Source organism: Phaseolus vulgaris, chromosome 3 (assembly GCF_000499845.2).
Source record: "Phaseolus vulgaris cultivar G19833 chromosome 3, P. vulgaris v2.0, whole genome shotgun sequence".
Lineage (NCBI taxonomy): Eukaryota > Viridiplantae > Streptophyta > Magnoliopsida > Fabales > Fabaceae > Phaseolus > Phaseolus vulgaris.
The window spans coordinates 5,109,792-5,133,876 of NC_023757.2; the positions used below are offsets into that span (position 1 = coordinate 5,109,792).

At 30.5% G+C, this 24,085-nt stretch overlaps 3 protein-coding genes across 3 annotated transcripts; 1 reads left to right on the forward strand and 2 right to left on the reverse strand.

Moving 5' to 3' along the window:
- Window positions 1-8,827: 8,827 nt before the first annotated feature.
- LOC137839004 (uncharacterized) lies at window positions 8,828-12,610 on the reverse strand. The gene is made up of 10 exons (XM_068648134.1): window positions 12,458-12,610; window positions 12,179-12,383; window positions 12,028-12,120; window positions 11,860-11,952; window positions 11,151-11,540; window positions 11,003-11,073; window positions 10,810-10,899; window positions 10,678-10,735; window positions 10,558-10,602; window positions 8,828-8,926 (listed from the first exon to the last, which is right to left on the reverse strand). Exons 2-10 carry the CDS (start codon window positions 12,272-12,274, stop codon window positions 8,828-8,830), a joined length of 1,035 nt encoding a protein of 344 aa, XP_068504235.1. The 5' UTR covers window positions 12,275-12,383; window positions 12,458-12,610.
- On the reverse strand, window positions 12,446-16,418 carry LOC137839005 (uncharacterized). The gene is made up of 6 exons (XM_068648135.1): window positions 16,378-16,418; window positions 14,163-16,223; window positions 13,818-14,078; window positions 13,075-13,586; window positions 12,790-12,972; window positions 12,446-12,633 (listed from the first exon to the last, which is right to left on the reverse strand). The coding sequence occupies exons 1-6, from the start codon at window positions 16,416-16,418 to the stop codon at window positions 12,446-12,448; spliced, it is 3,246 nt and encodes a 1,081-aa protein (XP_068504236.1).
- A 4,141-nt stretch (window positions 16,419-20,559) lies between these two features.
- On the forward strand, window positions 20,560-22,277 carry LOC137805775 (probable methyltransferase At1g29790). Its single transcript, XM_068605699.1, has one exon. The coding sequence runs from the start codon at window positions 20,588-20,590 to the stop codon at window positions 22,106-22,108; it is 1,521 nt and encodes a 506-aa protein (XP_068461800.1). The 5' UTR covers window positions 20,560-20,587; the 3' UTR covers window positions 22,109-22,277.
- The last annotated feature ends 1,808 nt before the right edge of the window (window positions 22,278-24,085 follow it).

Consider the following 24,085-nt stretch of genomic DNA (forward strand, 5'->3'; position numbering starts at 1 on the left):
AACTTTTTCTAAACACATGGAATCATTGAAGATTGTTTCTTCCTGCACCTCCATAAGTTCTTCTGTCACTCATACACAACGTGAAAATATCTTTTTAACTTTCTTGTGTCATCCCATAGAGTAGCTTCCGGATTATGTAATCCGGACACGCATTTGAAAAAAGACTTATGGATTATGTAATCCAGAAGATAAAAAAGACTTCCAGATTACATAATCCGGAAACTAATCATGCATATGAAAAAAGGCTTCCGAGTTATATAATTCGGATGCTAATTACGAATTAAAAAAAAAAAACTTCTGGATTACGTAATCTGAAATATTATTGAAGGGTATTTTTAGAAATATGAAAATTTATGGAGGCAAGAGAAGAATATATGAAGGTGCATTGTTTGGTTTCATACCGTATATTTTTCCAAACATTGTTTTGTCTGTTCGCATACCTGTTTACATTTTTTATTCCTAACTTTTGTATTTTTTACAATTTAGACGTGAGATGCTTGTTTTAACTTTCAAAGGAATCAAGTATAAAGTGTAAATATATTAAAAAAAACAGTATTCTTTTAATTTTAGAAAAGATATATTCCCTTTTTTATTTTATAATTTAGAAAAGTTATATTCTGATGTAACTTTAGGAATGTATTATTTAATTCTATCTAACTTTTTTTACTTTTAATTATTTAAAATTTAAAACATTTATGAGAATATTAAAAGTCAACGGAGTATATATATATATATATATATATATATATATATATATATATATATATAACTACAGTTATAACATGAACCAACACATTTCCTCACTCTTTACTGAAATTTCACTTAAAAAGGAATTATGCTTAAACTTTAATAATATCTCCAAAGAAACTATTGATATACTAACAACTCAAATATATCTCATAATAACAATTAATTATAACTGAATGATTATATTTATTGGAACTTAAAATCCTATAAATACACATTGATTTTATAAGAAATACTCCTTAATTTTATCATTTAATACTTGATATTTTATATAATAATTAATATTTTATATAATTCTTAGTGATTTGGGTATCTGCAAATTTGCTATTCTTGGATCTTCCTTTGATCTTCATCAAAAGCTCGGTGAGCACATCTTGGAATATCCAACTCAGCTTCCCAGAGATGTTACTTTTTTCACCTCATAAGAGCAATGTTTCTTTCTGGTAAGAACATTTGGTGGGCACCATGAATACTCGGGTTCTCACTCAAGCAGAGTTTCTTTACTCAAAATTCAATGTCATTTACAAGAGGGTGTGACCACTTATTTAGTGTGATAGGTGCCATGTGATTAAGGCATGAAGGGAAATTTGAAATTCAAAATAAGCTAGCTTAACTCCTAAAAATGTGCCACTAATTGTGGATCTAGAAGGGGTCACACTTTACACATTTAAGCATGTGCTTAATGTAAAAAGTGTGATTATGTGGGTTGCACATGTGTTGCTTTCTAGAATCTATGATTTCACCCTCATATGGGCCCTGAACAAGCCAATATATGGTATTTAACATCTCCTCTTTAAAAATATTAAAAGAAAGAATAGTTAGTAGTGTGGTCCATGCTCCAGTGTTCTACTACTCTTGATGATCTTCTGAGGAATGGTGGAACCTTGTGACCTAGCCTGAGATGCTTCACCTAGCCTTGAATATTTTTTCTTGCTCCTAGTCATCTTCTTGTTAGGTTGGGCTAGTTTAGATGGTGATGCTCCATTCATGGTTACATCACTTATGATACTTACTAGAAACAAAATTATTGTCTATTCCTCACCAAATTTAGAGATGGGTCCTTCAATCGTCAATACCCTTAAAACATACATAGAAACTCTTCAAAAAAAATGAGAACCTCCAAAATACAATAGTTAGCATGTAGAAGAAAATTCAAGCCAAATTTGATAAGGACTTGGAGTTCATAAGAAACCAACATTAGGTCGAGTTGAAGAACTCCATGAGCAAGTTGCGATACTCACTTAGAATCAACACACATAGTCTTAGCAGAACTTGCAAGACAGAACTCAACGCATTGAGTAGGTAGCTAAGTCTCATCCCACCTTGGTTGTAAAATAACCTACCAAGGACAAGGGATGACCAATGCACGATGCTCGATCTTAGAGGCATGAAACAAAGGTATGGACACACAATTTTGTGTTGACAATCATATTAGAGTTAAAGACGTGTAAACAAATACTAAAGTTATTACTCGCCCTAAATACTAGTTTAAGACTGTTGGACATCTCAAGGATCCAACTTTGATGTTTGATGAAGTCATGTTGAAGACTTGCTGCCTTAAGTGTCTAGGTAGTTTAGTTTTCATTTTTTATGTCAAAATTTATCTTTTGCCTTAAGGAATGATGATGAATCAAAGAAAAAATATTTTTCAATTGGTTAAAAAAATTTCAACTAGTTTTAATTTTGTTTCTGGAAAGTTACATTTTTTCAATCTATTATCTTTTAAATCAATTGAATGAAAAAACTAAAAAGTTTTTATATTTTTCTAAAATATGTTTTATATACTAAAAACCATAATTTCATAAGAAATGTTTTCAAATTGAGTACATTCTATATCAGAAAAATCAGTTTTCGCGCACATTACATTTTTTAAGTGAAATCAACACACATTGTTTCGATTTTTTTAATAGGTTGATTTTACTTAATTGCACCCTTTTGTTAAAAATAAATTGTTTTTATGTTAAATCTCTATGAAAAGGTATGCATTATTTAAAAACAAAAAAGGTTACTCATACAACTTGCACTTTTACATTTGTGAAAGTCTTAATGAGAAAAGTTTTTTAAAAAAAATAGTCTTTGAAAGATCTTTGAGTTTTCTTGGAGCAAAACCTTCATCATCTAGGTTGAGGTCAAAGATATTTCATTGCACTTGTGAATTCGAGAAGTCTTGTTGTATTTTTGGGTTCACAGTAAAGGTTTATTCATTCCCTTACATTCTGTTTTGTATTTTTGTAATTGTTGGGGCCAAGATAGGATTTCTTGGTGTGTATCACTGTTGTGACAAGGTGTTGCATTGAGTGCTTTTTGTTCTTGTAGTATTCAAAAACTGTTTTGTATTTTTTTGTAAAGAAATTATGTTGTTTTAGTGAAATCCACTTTGGTGTGGGGTAGGACCTGATGTAGCTCTGTTGTGAGTGAAGCAGTATAAAATCTTGGTGCCTTTTATGCTTTCTTTATCATTGCTTCATAATTTTTCTGCATAATATTTTGTACTGGTATAATTAATCGTTTGTTTGTAAAAATCAATTTGTTGTTTATGTTCTCTACAAACTTGTTTGATTCTCTATAATAACTAAAACAACTGTGATAAGTAATATTGAGTGTTACATTGAATATTGATATATTTTGTATCAATTTGTATTTGTTACTAATTAAGATAAATTGAAACAAAGGTCTTCTTAAAAACATTGATTGATACATATGAATTATGCAATCATCATGTAATTTGTAAAAATCTCTTTTTTGCAATTCTTAATAAAAAATAATTTGTTAATTACAAAAATAACCTGTTGAAATTAATTCAGATATTTGTTTCTTTTAAAACAGATTTAAATATTTTCAAAATGTTTTAATTTACGAAAATTTGTTTAAAGATCTATGTATTAAAAAATTTAATCAAATGTTTTTTTAATAAAAAAAAATCATTTTCTGTACGAGTCTATTTCAACTATAAAATCAATTTGTTGTTTTGAAAAACAATCTGATAAAACTCAGTCTTAATTGTTGAAAACAATTATTTGCGAAAACCTTTCTAAGTACAATTCACCTCTCTCTTGAACTTAGCTTCCCCTTATTTCAACAATTGGTATTAAGAGTTGGGACTTGAAATTAATCAAGTTATTGAAAAAGGGTTAAGTTTAAGTTATCGCTCGTTGAAGGTGCGTCTACTAATAGACCTCATATGTTTGGTGATGTCAGTTATGCTTTTTGGAAAGTTAGAATGAAGATCTTTATGCTTTGATATGGATATATGGATGTTGTGTTGAATGGTCCTTTTATTCCTATGCATGTGGTTAAAGATTAAATTGTTAAGAAAACATGGTCTGAGTGGTCTAAGGATGAAAGAAAAAGTCTCGATATGATTTTGTGGCAAAAAATATTATTACATATGCTTTGAATATAGATGAATTTTTCAGGATTTCTCAGTGTAGTTTGACCAAAAAGATGTGGAACATTATGGAGGTCACACATGAAGGAATTGAGGATGTCAAAAGAGCAAGGAAATATGCTCTTATTTAGGAGTATGAGTTGTTCATAATGAAGTAGGAAGAAACCATAGTTGAGGTACATAAAAGGTTCACACAGGTAGTGAATCACTTGACAGTTTTGGACAAAGTCTTTGACAAGGAAGAGTTGAATATCAAAGTTCTGAAATGTTTGGATAAGAGCTGGCAACCAAAAGTTACAACAATCTCATAATCCAAGGACTTGTCAAGACTATCTACAATAGCTCTGTTTGGAAAGTTGAGCGAACATGAGCTAGAGTTAAACAGACTAAAAGAACAGGAAACCTTTGAAAAGAAAGTCAAAAGCATAGCTCTCAAGTCCAGTGCACAAAAGAAGTATTTGAGTGAGGATAAAGAGGATTAAAATCAGAATGAAACCTTAAGCCTGCTTATAAAGAAATTCAACAAATTTCAAAAGAAGAAAAACTATGAAAGGTTTCAGCCTATAAAGAGATATGCTTTTAAACATAATGAATATAATTATGCTAACTATACTTGTTCCAGTTGTGGTAAGGCAGGACATATCAAAGTAGACTCTCCAGGCAATCAAAATAAGGAGAAATCATATAGCAGACAAGGGCAAAAGTTATAAAGCATATATATCAAGGGAAGACAATGACATGTCTTCATCCAATGATACCTCTACAGAGAATGGAAAGATCAATCTTATTTTCATGGCCAATAATGGAGGATCGAGCAGTGACTCAGTAAGTGTTTACTCTACTGATTCTGAAAGTTATGATCAACTGCTACGTGCATTTCATGAAACACATGAGGAGACCAATACGCTTGTTGTTATAGGGAACAAGTTAAGAAGTGAAAATAACTTTATTGAATCAAAAGAAAAAATTTAGAAAAGGAATTGCACGATGCTCAAACAGAATTTGTTAACTTTGAACTAATATGCTTGCACGCTTCTTATAAATGTGTTGAATCTAGTAAAATGAAAGAATGTAAAAGTTGAAAAATTTAGGAAAGTAAGATAGAATATCTTTTGAAAACACTATCTAAGTTTACCGTGGAAAGAGCTAATCTTGAAATTGTGTTTGATAAAAGTGGATTAGGATATAAACCTGAAAAGAAAAAGATGTTAAGAAGTTATCTAGTTTCTTTGCTCCTACTAAAACAAAGTATGTCTCGTTTAACAGTTCTAAAAATATGCATTCAATATCATGTTTTTACTGCATGGAGAGTGATCATACTTATAGGTCTTTGATGACTTTTTATGGCAAATGCATCGCATTGTCAGAAATAATAATTTGTCCCTAAGGACGGATATCGAACCCACAAGGAACCGTTGAATAATCAAGTAAAAGATTAACTAAATATAAAATAAAATAATAAAAGTTTGTTGAGATTTGTTATGATGACAATGATTAATAAGAAAACAAGTTAAATAGTTTGTTGTTTCAATTGGAAAAATAGAGATTGGGGGTTCATCTTTCTCACTCTTTTGTATTTTGATTAGCATGACAATATTATGTTCTTTCATTGATATTAATGCCCGTATAAAAATCATTTATATTGATTCCTCGCATATAAAATTATTAACATGCTTCCTAAATATCGATTCCTCGCATATTTATAAAAGAACTTATCCTTAAGATCAGAAGTTGATAGCAATTAACATTTCAAATCTATTCCTATCATTCAAATATGTTAAGTATTATTATTTAGGTCATAATCTTAGAAGTACTTTCCAGTCAAATTTAAGATTATAGATCATGGTAAGCCAAGCATTACAAACAAAACATTATACCAATCATCAATCAAAAACAAAATATTATGTTTAGAAATCACCTCAATACATAAGAGTTTGAACAAAATAATCTCAATCCAATAGGGTAAAATTAACCACACGTGATGACTATTACAAGCAAGGAGAGCATGAAAATAAGATCTAGGATGTTCTTTCTTGACGACTGTCTCCTCTAATGTTTCTCACACCCCATACTCTCCCAATTGGGTTACAATTCACTCAATGATATTTTTCTCTCAATCCTACACACCTAGAGTTGTGCCTCAAGCCCCCTATTTAACCAAATTGACTTAGGTTAAGTGAATTCTCGATCAAGCGAGTTTGAGCTCGCTTGGGCAAGTAAAACGTCGAACAACCTAATGTTGTTGGCACTGATGACGAGATGGGCTGGTCTGAGCTTGGTGCATGTCGGGGCCGTCCAACTTTTTTTTTAGCTTAGATTATTCTCCTTTTGCCCAATCATCTCCATTCTTCCCTAAAATCCTGAAATTAACACAAAATTTTGGAATAAATCGTGTTCTTATTTAAATAAAAATCACAAAATATGTAAAAATGTATAATTTCATAAATTAAGGGTTATTTTATACTTATTTTAACAATTAATACCCATAAGTGCATGTATTTTAATATGAAATATTATTAAAATTTGGTACTTATCAGTCTTGCAGGCTAACAAAATTATCTTGTTCCAAAAGGTTTAGCCAAATGGTTGTCTAAGGAAAGGTAGTAACTCATTTGGACCCAAAACTAAGGGTACCATCTTTATTGGTTTATATTTGTTTTGCAAAAAACAAAGGAGAAAAAGGATTAAACCAGTGGTATCTTGACAATGGATGTTCTAAACACATGACATGAGATCTATCACAATTTTCTATGTTGAAGTTAAAATTAGAAGGGTATGTTACCTATGGTGATAACAGCTGTGAGAGGATTCTTGGAATAGGAGATATTGGAACTAAAGCATCACCAATCATCAAAGTTGTTCTATATTGAAAGGTTGAAACACAATCTTCTTACCATTAGTCAACTTTGTGACAAGGGATATAAAGTGAAGTTTGAATCTGGAAATTGTCAAATATGTAATGAAGACACTGGTAAGGTAGTCTTCATGGTTAAGAGGTTCAATAAAATCTATCTCCTTAATATTCATCATAATATCTCTATGAATAAGTGTCTTATTTCAAAAGATGATGAATCTTGGTTGTGGAATAGGAGACTTGCATATATTCATACTGATCATTTGAACATAATAAAATCTAAAGATTTAGTTTCTGGTTTGACAAATATAAAATTTGAGAATAATAGAATTTGTGATGTATGTAAAAAAGGAAAACACACTACATCTTTCTTTAAACTCAAAGATGTTATTTCTTCTAAAAAAGTCTTTTAAATGTTTTGCATATGGACTTATTTAGACCATCTAGAACTACTAGTCTTGGTGGAAATTTGTATGCATTGGTTATTGTTGATGATTTCTCAAGATATACCTAGAAATTATTCATTGCTTCTTAGAATGATGCATTTGATGTGTTTAAGAAATTGGCTAAGGTTTTACAAAATGAAACTGTTGCAATATTAAATCCATTATAAGTGATTATGGGGGAGAGTTTCAAAATGAAAGATTTAATATGTTTTGTGAAAAATATGGGATTACACATAGTTTTTCTGCTCCTAGAACCCCACAACAGAATGGTGTAAATGAAAGGAAGAATAGGTATGTAAAAGAGCTTGCTAGGATTATGTTAAATGAATATGATATTCCTAAGTATTTTTGGGTTGATATTGTATACACTGCTTCATGTGTTTTAAATAAAACTTTTATTAGGCCAATTTTAAAGAAAACACCTTATGAGTTGTATAAGGGAAGACAACCTAATATAAGTCATTTTAGAGTCACTACTACGTATATAATAATTAGTAACATCAAAAAAATGTTACTAAATCAAAGAAAATGTTACTAATAAGATTTACTAACATTTTATCAAATGTAGCGGATATTCTATGTAACTAAAGACTTTTGGTAACATTTTTACATTTTAATAGATACATTTATAAACATGTCACTAAATATTTTTAGTAACATTTATTTAATAAAAAGGTAACATTTTAAAAATATTACTAAATCTTTTTAGTAATATTTATTTAATAAAAAGTAACACTATAAAAATGTTACTACAAGTTTTTTGTAACTTTTTTTGTTAAAAAGTGACATTTTAAAAATGTTACTAAATCTTTTTAGTAATGTTTTTTAATACAACAGTAACATTATAAAAATATTACTAAAAGTTTTTAGTAACTTTTTTTAATAAATAAGTAACATTATAAAAATATTACTAAAAGTTTTTAGTAACTTTTTTTAATAAATAAGTAACATTTTAAAAATGTTACTAAATCTTTTTAGTTATATTTTTTTAAAAAAAAGTAACATTATAAAAATATTACTAAAAATATTTAGTAACTTTTTTTAATAAAGAAGTGACATTTAAAAAATGTTACTAAATTTTTTTAGTAATATTTTAACAAAAAAGTAACATTATAAAAATGTTACTAAAAATCTTTAGTAAATTTTTTTATTAGAAAATTATACAAATTACTTAAATTTAGATTTAGATTGTAAGGTGTCAATTATGTTTACATGTTTTTATTTTATAAACAAGCTAGTAATAAAAATCTATCAACACAAACGTCAATAATTTCAATAGATTTTCAATAGTTGAAAATGAATTTAGAAATATCTTGTGAATACATTGTCACTTGTGTTTACCATCTAGCACACATAAAATTTCTAGTATGTACTATGATTAGAGTTTCACAATCACATAATCAGTTCATGGGAATGATAATGACAGTCATTCACCAATGGGATCAAATTTGGTGACACTGACTTTGTGACATTAGTCAGCAGATATCCAATCTGAAAGAAAAACAGAGGTAAATTAAAATATCAACTGAATTCAATGCAATACAGGATAAATACCAAGAATAGTTTTGAACCAACTAAACTCATAACATACATGTGCAGACATTTACTATAAGTTATTTAGATATTCAAGAAAGAAACAATGACAAAAATTCTAAAATTACACACTTCAAATATAGCTTGCGACTAGTCAACAATTTATCTCATCTCAAATCCTAAGAAAGACAAATGAAGTGTTGATAGTCAGAACAACTAATAGGGGGAGTATAGGTGGACGGTAGTTTTTTTTTACAGAATAAAGGGGTAATTTGTTTTTACTGTGTTGCTTGTTTTAAGCATTAGGAGAATCCCCACTTCCTGTTCTTGACAAGTACATTGTCTTTCTTAATGTCATACTAACTAAAAAACTAAGAAAAAAGAGCAACAAAGAATGCCTCATTGGCCTTTACTGGTCATAGATTGAGAAATGCACACAGTATTAAAGACATGGCAGGAATCAATCAAATAGTTGCACAACACAGAAGTGAGAGATGTACCCTTCTTACAAAAATATAAGAAACATTATAGTACCAAATGTTAACTACATTCAACTTATGACCAAAACTTGTACATTATTTTTTTCCTGTTATTTTCAAATCAGAATCCCAATTTCATTTTAATAATTTATGCGATCCTTTAATGCACACATTTGGTATACAATTTAGTGAATGTATCTTTGTTTTTTCTCTACTTATTTAACTATGGTGTGAATGATGATCATAACCAAATCTTGAATTAAAGAAAATTTTGTGCATAGGAGTGAGTAGGCAGGCATGGCACCACAAAAGGTTCTAACAAGAAAAAAAGGAAGTTTTGTCATCCATTTTAGGGTGTGTAGGTGAATGAAAGAAGATAGCAGTGGAGCAAAACTTATTGCAACAATATCAGCAATTGGGTTTAGAAAAAGAAAAATAAATGCTTGAAGTGACTATTAAATGAATGGGGATTTTCTCAACCTGTTTATAACTTAATGTTACATTTATGAGGCAAGCAAACAGTGGTTGCAGTAACTTCCTCCACATGGAAGGGCAATATGACTCCAGGAGGCTATAGGTGGCCACATGTTTATTCATATTTTCAAAATCATATGAAATACAATGATGTCACACTCAATCAAATGCTAAAACTATTTGTTCGAGGTGTTTAATTCCAATAAAGCAATTGTAAAGAAGAAATCAAATTGAAAGAAGAAACTATGAGAACAAATAGATGGAACCATCATCAACTATAATAAAGAATATAAAAAAAAATCTGATTACCTAATCATGAACCTTAATTTGTCCCATCAAAATGAAGCTTTGGTTTCCGTTCTCTTTTTCCAATCTGTTTCTTTTGAACACCACTGATTTCAATACTTGTGTTAGATGGAGTTCATTAAAAAAACAATAATGAAACAAAATAAACATATACAACTATGATCTTATAATAAATTACACTAATAACCTTTCTTCTACTATACTGAAATGTAGTTTTCCTCTTAGTCTGGCTGCTCTATTGAAATAAATTTCTTTTTCCTGATTCAAATATCATAATTAAGTCAATCAATATTAAATTACTTAAAATAAAACAAAAAGACTTAGACTTACTTCATTTTTCATACACTTCCATGCTTTAAAAGCCTTTTTATGAACCTATTTTTTCAAAAGAAATGTTAATTACCAGTGACTTCAAATAATTGAAATATCAATTTTTTTAATTTCACTTACTCTTTCAACATTCTCTGAATCAACATTTATTTCTTTATAATTATTTTCAAATTCCTCCCTGTAATAATGATTGTTAGTAACCAATAAATCAAAGTACAAAATTAGAAACATATTTTAGATGACTATATTTACATGAAGAGTTCAATGGCAGTGGATGGATGTTGGAGTGTCTTAAGATCTTTTTCAAGTGTGACAACTCCCACTGTAAGGTCTTCTGATTTCCTGGATAATAAAAATAGTAGAATGTATTCCAAAACAAGATTAACAAAATTAATTAATAAATAATATAAAAACAAAATAAAGAAAAAATGTTATATGAGTTCACCCCTTAGCTAATTTCGTGTTAGTTTTCTCTGTTTTTCTCTTTTTGCTTCTAGGAGTGGCCTGACTTTGTTTCTACATTAAAGTAAACAAAATGTAATGTGTACTATCTAATTCATTAATAAGTTTAATGTAAAATTTAAATTATATACCTCAACAACAATTTCTTCTTGTAGATCTTGGGTCATTACTCCTGGAATACAACTTTGCAATTGAGTGAAAGCAGATTTGATGTTGTTTAAAAGATCAATTTTCATTGCTTCTACTTGCTGTTTTAGCTTGGCTTCCATCTCCTCTTGCATTTTTTCTTGCATTTTTTCTTTTATCCTTTGAAGCTCAACTTGGGCATTTTTTTGAACTTCATCAACTAATTTTTGTATCTCAATTTGAGATTTTGATCCCCACAAGTCTGAAGGCACAACCCCTTTTCCATAGGTTCGTACATATCCATGTCGCTCTTTTCCAAAGACTTGGGAAAATACATCATCGGAAGTTTTATCTCGTTCTTCTGAACTAGAAGCAACTGCATCCTCAAGCTTTGACTGAATAATTATGAATAAAAGAGGTATAATTATGAATAAAAGTAGGGAAATGAAGTTACAAATTTTTCTGATATGCGTTAAAAAGAGAAGCAGAATTGAATTCACAAGACCAAAACACACAAAAACTGTAGAAAACACCATGACATTGCCTAAAAATAACCTCCCTATGTACCAATCAATATGGCCAATGAATTGAAACGTGAAAAAGGGGTTTTCAGACACTGGATCAACCTCTGTCACTATTGCACCAGCAGCAAACAAGAGTTTTCAGAAGAAGCAGAATTGAAACGTGATACTCATAATGATTCAGATTACATACAATAATTTTTTTGGTTTCCTCACTCCTAGGCTTATGTGTCATGATAAACATTTCTGCACGAGATGGCTCTCTTCCATCAGTATTTTTCAGTGCCTATCACAGAAGAAAAAAAATATTAGCACAAGAGAAATAAAATCATTAATACACTAATTATGCAATTGGCCTAACCTCTTCATATCGTATCTCAACAAAAGTTTTAGTTCCCGTGGTATGAACAATAATAAATTTTGCTCTACTTGCTTTGTTCTTCTCACTACAAACCTTTATAATAAAATCATGAGAAGAGTAAAGATAAAAATCAATCAAAGTATATAAGTACCTTGGCTATGTCAGATTTCCAAAATTTAACAAGAACTTTCCACTGGTCAACTGGAATACTCAAGGGACAATTCTTTAAGTGGTAATCCTCTGTCATATTGGGAAAAAAAATATTTTGTCTTCAATCGACATTTGTGGTTCCTCCAACTTGAGGATATGCTTCCTAGAACCCACTTTCTAGCACGTTCTTCAATGTCAAATTTTGACTGCATCACATCAATTAATAAATATCAGAATTTAAGTATTATATATAATTAAAGATAAAAAGTTAGTGAAGTACCAAGACTATTTTCCACATGTCATCCCAGTGATCTTTTAGTCCTTTCCAAGTAGTGAAAGTCAGAGGAGCAAGATGTGCATTCCTAGCTAGTGTCCCCAGATAATTACTCAATGCAGCTCGATAAGTACCAACAGGTTGGCCAAGAGCATTGAGTTTAACCGGTAAACGCTCTTCATCTTTCAAGCCATGAGTCTTGAGACATCTGGTAGGCCTCTTTTTCTTTTACTAGACCCTGTTAATAATGTATAAAATTAAAAAATCAGTACATTGCCAACTAGACATATACAATAACAAATTACTTATTTAAATAAGCATATATATAAATAACTAACCAATGTGGTGGACTGGAGTTTGACTAAGTCTTGATGCGGTTTCTTCCAACCCGTCAAGTATTTCAATCATAGAACCACTTGGAAATTTCTTCGCCAGCAAAGGTGGTTTTTCTTTCTCACCACTAGCCATAAAATTATAAAAGTAATTCCACAAAAAGTTGTACACACAAAAACACACAAAAACTACATTAAAAAAACATTAATATCATGTTCAATGATTATCCATTATACTTGTATCAACTGTTGTTCCAGGTACATCATCCCTAAACCAACTAACATGCTCACCTTCATCTTCATCAATCATAGGTTGATGAAAAAAAGGACTTTCTAATTTATCTCCCAGGTAGTTTTCCATATCATCATTCTCTAAATCTCCATGTACATCAAACAAATCTCTAGGGGTGGTTTTAGTGACAACGTGCCAATTATCAGTTGGATCTTCTGTGTAATATACTTGCTTTACTTGAGTTGCAAATACAAAAGGGTCACTTTTGTAAATCAACTTTCCAAAATTTACTAGTGTTAACCCAAAATGATCTTGCTTACTCTCAAACCAATCACATCTAAACAACACAAACTTAGAGTGTCCATAATAATCTAACTCTATTATATCTTTCAAAACTCCATAGTAGGTAACATTTTCTACTTCAGGATTTTCATCTTCTTTATTTTTAAACCTAACAGTAGATGAAGTAACCATTACTCCAAAGTTTTGTGTCTGCCTCTCACAACCCTCAATAATAAACTTGTACCCATTTATCACATAAGCTAAAAATCTTCTAGCAACACTATTAGCCCTTTAGCCAACCATTTAACCTCTTCACTAACAACAACATTTTTAACATGATTTTCAAACCATGTGTGAAATGTAAGATATTGATATTTCGTCGTATTCCAATTTCTTGTTGAATCTTCACAAGCATTACTAGAAAGAAATTCCTCATGTTCTCTGCAAAAATATAATTTTTTTTGAATAAGCTCACAAAAGTTAAAATCTCATACAAAAAGATAAAAATATGGATACTTACGTGACAAATGACTTGATGAGCTCACAATTAAACAACACATAACGGTGAGCTTGTTCCCACTCAAGAGGTTCCAAACTAGTCATCACTCCATTCCCTATTGGACCATCTACATTCCTTGGCAGCTTGTTGAACTTTGTTTGGACATTATCATTCAAATATCTTGAGCAAAATGTCAAACACTCATCCGCCAAATACCCTTCTACAATTGAACCTTCCGGATAATTTCTATTACGCACGTAAACCTTTAACCTATGGAGAAATCTACAAGAATATAAAACTATGATTAGGAATAAAAGAGGAGAATATAACTACAAAAAAAAAATAGTCAGTTAGTAAAAGAATTACCTTTCAATTAGATACATCCAACGGTAATGTACTGGCCCAGCAATTTTAGCCTCATACGCTAAATGTATGGATAGATGAACCATTATGACAAAAAAAGATGGAGGAAAAATCCTCTCCAATTCACATAGAATTAAGGCAATTTCTGCATCCAATGAATCAAACTCCTCAATTATGATGACTTTAGAGCATAAAATTTTGAAGAAAGAACTTAACTTCATTAAAACTCTTGCAACTTCTTTTGGCAACACTTTTCGAATTGCTACTTTTAGCAAATCTTGCATCAATATATGGAAATCATGACTTTTTAGTCCAAGAAAATTTTGTTGTTCAAGATTAACACATCTAGAAACATTGGAACCATAACTTTCTGGAACTTTCACTCCTTTTAGAACACGACAAAAGATGTCTTTTTCTTTTACCGAAAGTGAAAATCTTGCATGTGGAAGGAATACCTTGTTTGGTCCTATATTTATAGGATGAAGGTCTTTCCTTATACCCATCTCTACCAAGTCAAGGCGGGTTCTCAGATGCTCCTTTGGTTTCCTCTCTATATTCAATAATGTTCTTATTACATTTTCACATATATTCTTTTCAATATGCATGACATCAAGATTGTGACGAAGCAAATTAGTCTCCCAATATGGCAAGTTAAAGAATATACTCTTTTTGGTCCATGGATCATGTTTCTTTCTTTTCTTTTTCTGAGCATTTCCAAATACATTTTTTCTATCACCTAATATATCCAATATGTTAGACCCTGTTAATGGAGTAGGTATTCCTCTCAATTCTTGGTTACCATCAAAACACTTCTTATCTTTTCGCCGCTTATGTTTTGAGTCTAACCATCTTCGATGACACATATAACACATCTTTTTACTATTGTTTAAGTACCTAGAGCATGTGTGGTAGTTACATACCGGGCATGCCAATTTTCCACTTGTACTCCAACCTGATAACATAGTATAAGCAGGCAAGTCACTAATAGTCCAAAGTAATGCAACATGTGCCTGAAAAAACTGTTTGCTAGAAGCATCATAAGTTTCAAACCCTTTCTCCCACAACTCCTTCAACTCATCAATAAGAGGTTCTAAATAAATATCAATACTACTTTTAGGGGAAGAAGGACCAGGAATTACTAATGACAACATTAAGTAAGGTTGTTTCATACAATCCCATGGAGCTAAATTATAAGTCATTAAAACCACAGGCCAAATACTATGTCCTTTGCCCATAATCTTAAATGGAGTAAATCCATCACTTGCTAACCCAAGCCTCACATTTCGAGGATCTGATGCAAAGTTAGGATGTAGAGAATCAAAGGTTTTCCAAGCAAGTGAATCAGCTGGATGTCTTAGCTTTCCATCTTTAGTACGACCTTCATCATGCCATTTCATTGACATAGCAGTTTTTGATGACATAAATAACCTTTTTATCCTTTGTTTTAAAGGAAAGTACCTCAAAACCTTGGCTGGAATTGGACGTGAAGCAACCTTACAGGAAACTTTTCTTCTAGAATTTTTATGCTTCTTTTCTTTATATCTATAAGAACCACATTTAGGACACCTAACTTCATTCTCATACTCCTTCCGAAATAAAACACAGTCATTAGGACATGCATCAATCTTTTCATAATTAAAACCCAAGTCCTTAATGATGAACTTGCAATCCTGGTATGATGATGGCAAACAAGAGTTTTCAGGAAGTAACTCTTCTAAAAATTTCAGCAACATATCAAATGAAACATTACTCCATCCATGGAGATTCTTAATATGTAGCAATCGAACAATGACTGATAACTTAGAGAAATTTTTACAACCTGGGTATACTTCTTGATGAGCATCACGTATCAATTTGGTAAATCTAGTTGTTTCAGTATCAAGCTCTTCATTATCTTCATCTATAATATCATTGAATTCATTTTCTTCAAGATCTGTGGGCATCATAAAAGTTTCCTCCAACAAACCATCCAAAACCTTAGACATACAATATTTCTCTCTATCAGCACCATATATCTTCTTTGAAGATCCACCCTCTCCATGAAAAACCCATCTAGTATAATTTCTATCAAATCCGTCACACAATAAATGCTCATGCACATACTTTCGGTTACCCCAAGTACAATTATTACACTTTTTGCAGGGACATAAAATCTCATCTCCTTGTGCAGCATTTTCAAATGCAAAATTTAGAAAAAAATTCCAAACCATTTAAATACCTAGTAGATGTTCTAGGTGCTACCACCCAATTCTTGTCCATGCTTATGTTGTCTTGAAGCTAAAAATGAAATACCTGATAAAAAATGAAAAATTATCTATTAATAACAAAATTATCTATGAACTTGAGAAATTAAAGGAGAGTAACTATTCAACAATTTAAATTCTAAGAATAAAAAAAGATCAAAACTAGAATACAAGATACAATCAACATGATGTGAAATAACAATGAAGCATTAAAGGTAGGCAAAATGGTAGCCTCGGTAGAGGATAAGGAAGATAAAAATTAGCCTCTGTTTTACTCAATCCAATTAAACATTCAATCTATTTTTGAGAATTAAGTAAAGTTTTGAGATTCATGAAAGGCGTTTTACATTAGATATGTTAATAGGCCATGTCTTGTAACTGTGGCTTTCAATTTGTTTTGTTGGATAATAATAATAATTGTAGGTTTTCCTCTGGTAATACGTAGAGATATAGAAAGGTGGTTAAGGAAAGGAAAAATAAAGAATTTGAATATGGTTTGAGCGTTGTTATTTATACGTATTAGGTAGCTAATATGCATTAGTTTAGTGGGTTGATTAGTGTGAGTGACTTGTAAGGATAAGATTAATAAAAGGAAGGGTTGTTGATGATATGTGAGGAAAAACATTGGAATCTTTTGAAAATTGATTAGTTGGTCATTCTAGTTTGGCAAAAGGCACAAGGTTAGGACCCATGAGCTCTAGGGAGATTTTGGGTGGCAGGGTCCTACACTCTTCTTTTTATCTTTTGTCTCATGGCTTCTATTCTGAATTATATGTATCCAATATAGTGGTTTGGTTGAGCTCTCTGACAAAGTTAAAATTCAGTTCCATGTTATCAAAATTGTACACACAGCAATAAAGGTTCCCCTCTCTTGATTACACCATCCACCGAATCTAAATAAGCATGTTACTTAGAATTCCATGGAGTGGTTTTTGCCAATGTTTCAGAAACTATTTGTATAAGTACTGGACATGCCACTGGTTTCGGTACTAGCTATCTAGGGTAGACTTTAATTTGCTAAACACAACACTGATTATAGGCACTGCAACGAGAAATTAATTGAGTCCTGATGTATACCAGCTAGCTAGGCTCATTATTTCACATGCATAACTCTCTTATTTGCTATGCAATCCTTAAATCCAACATGTTACATATTCCCTTTCATTAACAACATTATTTCTAGTTTTCCCACAAAGACATCCTAATAGTGAAAATCATTGAAAAGGCAGGGAAAACATGGAAAAAGAAGTTATACATAGCAACTGGAACAGTGATGTTCCGAGACATACCTTCAGCTGTAGTCCTAAATAGAAATCCACAATTATCACTTGAGCACGAGCTGGAAATGGAGCAGAGTTAACTGCATCGAGAAATAAATAAAAAACAAATCAACAAAATCTCCAATTACCACTAGAAGAAAAGATCTATCAAATAAAAATAATTAATATTATCATAACACTGCCAAATCAGAATCAACACGTCTTGTACCAAATCAATGAGAGAATCACTAATTATTAGCGTTTTAATACTGAAATCAAACACAAATTAATCATTGAAAATGAAACCGCAATAATCACCTACTAAAAAAACACTAATCCAAGGTTGAAATATGAGAAATAAAAACTGTAATGAAACCAATAACAAATTGAAGCGTTTGAACAATCGAGAAAATCTTTACCTCCGAAAGAACGAGAAGGACATAGATGAAGCACGGAGAACAGAGTGAAACATGAGGAAGAGGAACGGCGAGACTGAGAGAGTGACAAAGAGGAACTACAGCGAGACTGGGAGAGTGACGAAGAGGAACGGCGAGACTGAGAGAGTGACGAAGAGGAACGGCGAGAGTGAAGAGGAACGGCGAGAGTGACGAACGAGACTGCGAGAGTGACGAAGAGGAAAGTGAAAAATTGAAAGTATATTTTGTATAAATTTAATTAAGTGTAATATTTAAAAACTTTACTAAATTAAAAAATTTAAGAGATAATATATTTATAAAATGTTACTGTTTGTTTAGTGTATACTGACATTTATATCAAAATTGTTACTAAATAATTAAAATTTATATTTATTTTATTTATAGTAACATTTATGTAAAAAAGTGTTACTATAATAATTAAAATTAATATACTGTAACATTTTAAATAAATGTTACTAGAAAAATGTTACCATAGATAGAAAATGGTGTAGTGAGTGTTTGGTTGTAAATGATTTGTTTTAAATAATGATAAGGATAATCTTGGAAAATTTGATGCAAAATCTGATGAAGGAATTCTTATTGGTTATGCTTTGAATGAACATGCATATAGAATGTATAAAGGAAGGCTTTTAATTGTTGAAGAATTTGTTCATGTTTTTTTCATAAGACTAACAATTATATGCATAAGTCTGTTGAAGATAAAATTGAATAAGGTGATTTAAGAATTACACTTCAGAAAAACCAATCGATTGATACAAAAACAACTATAACTTTATTTCACTGGTGTTGACCAAAATATTTCACTATAACTTTTCCATATCTAGTTAATCAAAACTGTCAAAATGCATTGACCACTATGAGGATAATGTTTTATGCAATTTAGTTTCGATGAAAGTTTATTATGTTTTGTTAGGATGACTATGACAATTTGATAATAAAACTATTCATGATGGTTGTACTAAAATTATTTTCACTTATAAGAAAATAAGTTTGTACTTTATTCTCTATCACCTTCTTTAGTTATGAAAGATAAAGTACATACCAAGTTGAAAATAAAAAAGAAAAGAGAAAGATTGAGAAAGGAAATAGTTTTGCTATCCTAGAAAAAAAAAGCTTAGGATATTAGAGTAAGGACAAGAAAAATTAAAATGAAAATTTGAAGAGTGAAGAAATAGGAAAGATAGAACAAAAGAAGACAAATCTTTGTTAGAAAAAAAGATGGAGAATTAAAATTTGCTAGTAACCTAACTAAAAAAATCCTTCAAGGGAACTCACATTAATATAAATTCTTCTTCCTCAAAATCTTCTTCTTTGTTTGAACTTTTTATAGAGTTAAGTAAAGAACATATACAAATCAAAGAAACATGACAACACAAGTAAAGAAATAAATAAATAAAATCAAGTTAAAAATCAATAAAAAAAAATGTTCTTAATAACATGTATCTATGTCTTTCATTCGATAAAAGGAGTATGAACATTATGAGCCAATTCTATTTTAATAATTACCTTAAAGGAAATTCTCCTTCTTAAGATGCTTATAAATATGCAACTTACTTTGTTGTTGTTTGGTGCCTTATTTACAAAATGACATTTTTTCTAACTTAATATATGCTACATTTACGCTAGATATAATTTAATTCTAATTTATTTCCTACTATGCTGTTATTTTAAATTATAATACAATGTTTTCATGAAATATCTTTAGTTATTATAAAATTCACTAAAATGTAATAATTTTCGAAATTATAATATAAGCTAAATCAGGTTATTACTCTTACATGTGATGTTTTCATTTGTGAAATTATTAATCGTCAATGTTTGATTATTTTTTAACTTTTATGTTTATTTCTCATTTAATTATTTATTTAGTTTCATGCATATTTGCAAACGTAACATTAATGTTAGCGAAACAGTGTTAACCCAATCTTCCTTTCTTTTATAATAATATACGAGTTGTATTAAACTTTTATAACATACATATAAGTTGTATTAATTAAGTGATTACAAAAATACTTGTATGATTTACACACAAAATTAATAGAAATCTCTTTTTTAAAAGCGATATTTCCACATTTTTAATTATTAATTATCTATATTTTATTTTTATATTTTTTATATTTACTAATTCGTTTATATTTGAAAAAAGCCTTTACTCTAAACTTCTTTTCTTTAATAATATATAAGAAAAGGTCAAGTGTAAATTTAATACTTCACTAAAAATTATTTTTGTGGTTGTAATAGAACTTTAGTTTTAGAAATATTTTTTGGTTCTCTTGCAGCATTCTTGAAATCTAAGATTTCCCTCCACCAAAACTGGATCGGAACGTTTAGAAGTACTTTTATTGCACCTATTTCTTTGGATCATAGAAGAATCACGTGATGAGTTCATAGTTTATAGACAAGTTGAGTCTGTTTAACACTTTGAGTATTCTGCAAGTCAAGTTCATGAAGCACATGTTGGTGAGGAAGTTATTATTATTCTATTTTCAATGAATATCCAAATGCAGTTTTTCAACAGAAATTGTTCAACTCTTGTTTCTTTTAGCTATAGAGCATTTGCTAGTTTTCTTTTACTGTATGATGTGCCTATATTAGTTTTTCATCAATCTGTTTCAGAACAACTATTTTTCATCATGGGGAGATCATGTCTTCCCAAATGCAGGCTTGCCAGAATAATGGGTTGGATACAGATGATTTTGGGAGGGTTGGTCATCTTGGTAAGCATTTTGAGTCTCACTAGATTCTACTCAGCAGGGTTTTTCCTCCACAATGAAGACATATGCCAACACTTCTACAATGTGAGAGACGTTTCTGATGGCTTTGATGTCAAATCACTCTCTGAGAGAATTGGAGAAGTGATAGAGATGTTGGAAACATTGCAGGGAAAGCTTGAGTCAAAAGTGCAACAAATGCAGAAAAACAAAGGTAGCTTGTTGGACAAGGAGTTTTTAGAGGATCAAATAGTTAGGCCTCTTCATAGTGCCAATGTTGCCCTAAGGCAGATTCGGGTTCCAAGGGTTGAAGGGATGAACTCCACAGTGAAGGAGGATCCTTTGATCAATTTTTTCATCACTGAGGAGATTAGAAAGTACATAACCCCAAAGGAGAATAGAGTTGGTAAGATCAACCTATATGGTACAGACAAGGTTTACAACACAATTGGTCATGCCTGTGTTTTGTACAAGAAAGAGCTAGAGAAGTACATGGACTATGACATTGGCTCCTACTGTGATGATGATTGGAATTTGGCTCAGAAGCTTATGCTTAATGGGTGTGATCCTTTGCCCAGAAGAAGGTGTTTGACAAGGGCCTCAAAGGAGTACCAAAGGCCATACCCTATCAATGAGTCACTTTGGAGACTACCAGATGGAAGAAATGTGAGATGGGGCAATTACCAATGCAGAAAATTTGAGTGCTTATCCAGCAAGAACCCAAAAAGGGGTTTCTCAAAATGCACTGGATGCTTTGAAATGGAGAAGGAAAAGCTGAAATGGGTGTCTAATAGTTCTGCTGTGGATTTTCTTATCAGTGAAGTTTTGGCAATCAAGCCAGGAGAGTTTAGGATTGGACTAGACTATGGCATTGGGAGTGGCACATTTGCAGCAAGAATGAGGGAGCAAAATGTAACAATTGTCTCAGCTGCACTCAATCTTGGGGCTCCTTTCAATGAGATGATAGCTCTTAGGGGCTTGGTTCCTTTATATGTCACATTAAACCAAAGGCTTCCATTGTTTGATAACACCATGGACTTGGTGCACACCCATGGTTTTATGGATAGTTGGATTGATCTTTTGCTGTTGGACTTTATACTGTATGATTGGGATAGAATTCTAAGACCAGGAGGTTTGTTGTGGATAGACAGATTCTTCTGCAACAGAAAGGATTTGGATGACTATATGTACATGTTTCTTCAATTAAGGTACAAGAAACACAAGTGGGTTATATCTTCAAAGTCAAAGGATGAGATATATCTATCTGCCTTGCTGGAAAAACCACCTAGAGCCATATGAACTCAATCAACTTTTTTTCTTCTGATATTTATTTATGTAGCTGTATTATTAGATATGTATGAGTAATCAACAGTTTTTCTTTCATTTGGATTTTTTTCCTGGTGTTACTGGAACAAATTGCAAAAGGTAGTGGAATGTGATGGTAACTTCTTTTGAGTCCCTCCATAAACCAATCAAATCTTCCCAAATTAGTATCAATTGTATATTTTTACGTGCAAGCTTATGAGAAATATGCCAGTTTTAGTTAAGGGTGGAAAAATATACCAGGTTTAATCTGTTTCAATTTGTACTGGTTTATTCTTTATCAATCCAATTCGGTAGTTGAATTGAGATACAATGTATAAGAGATTTTATATTTTTGAATTATGAATTGTTTATTACTGTGAATAATAAGATTCACAAACATTAAAAAATTATAATAATAAACATTAAAAGTTTTTCCTCTTCTTTAATGTCTTCAACTTCTTTCTCATTTCCTATTATGGTCAAATGTTTTTTTTTTCAACTTTAACTAAATAGTTAAGTGACGCTCTCCAATACTAAACAATCATTAGATCAACATTATTTAGTTGAGATCAAATGATTATCAAGATTTTTTGCAAACTTAGGTCAAACAGAGTCAAAGAGCACCCTGAGACCAAACTGTCATCAGATCAACAATACTTAGTCGAGATTGAACGATCATTAGAAAGTTTTCTCAAATTTAAACCAAATGGTCAAGTACTATTGTCTGAGTTCAAACGATCATCGAAAATAGTACAAATTTTTAGATCAAAATGATTAACAGACATTACTCGAAATCAAAATCAATGGTTGACTTATGCTAAACCCAAACGGGTCCAAACCGAGATCTTTCATTCTTCAAATTAATCCACTTGCAAATCTTCTCGGATTTCGAGCTCGGGAATTTGTATATAGTCTCAATTACAACAAGATACACTCGGACCAATAACCGTTCTTTCAATAAGACACATTAATCAGACTATAACTCAAGTACTCATTCAACTCTTCATACTCTCTTATATTCACAAATATAATATATTCATATTGACTTGAACGTCGAAAGAGTCTTTTATGGGTGAACCTCCCTTCTCTCTGTCATTATGATTAGTTAACATTACAAAGTTCCGTACACAAATAAATCTTCTTTTTCCACCTCGCAACCCTCCTAATCCATTCTTGTTAAGAACATTTACATATCTTTTTTAATCTTTGATAAATTAATATATTATTTTAAGTTCTAATATAAAAAAATTATAGTATTTTTTAATTTAAATTATATTTTACATACTTTTTTAATTATAGTAATAAGAACATACGTTACATGTTAATTTTCTACAAATATAAATAAAATATCAAAATAAAATATCAAGTTGCTTATAAGTCTTGCTTGCTAAAACTTTAGTGATTTTTTTTATCTCGTTTAAAGGTTCCGAAGAGGCTAAATTAGTTTAATATACTAGAATAAATATTAATTTTCTATTGAAACAACTATAAAATTATATGAGTTTTAGTTTTAGAAGTCAATTAAATTAGATAATATAAGTTTCATTCTATAAGATAAATAAATTAGCGGGCTAAACTTTTTCAAATTAAAGGCTTTTGTAAAATGGATTCTGAAAGAAAATAAATAAAATAATAAATACAATTAACTAAAATAAATATATTTATAAATATGCCAAATATTCTTACAGATAAAAGTTAACTTGTTTATTATTTAATTATGAGATTGGTCTTTTATATTTTATGAGACAACAAATGTGTTTATTTTAAATATATCTATTTTGCATCAAAAGCTAAAGAAATTTATTTTAAATATTAGACTTAGAACATTTCTTTAAATTATGAACTTAACTTTTCAAATATTAACCTAAATGAAACTTTTTTTGTTCTTTTGGTATCGAAGTTCAGATAAGAACATATTTGTTCATGGGTCTTATTGGGCCTATGTGACTACCTTAATCAGCGGGCTTATTT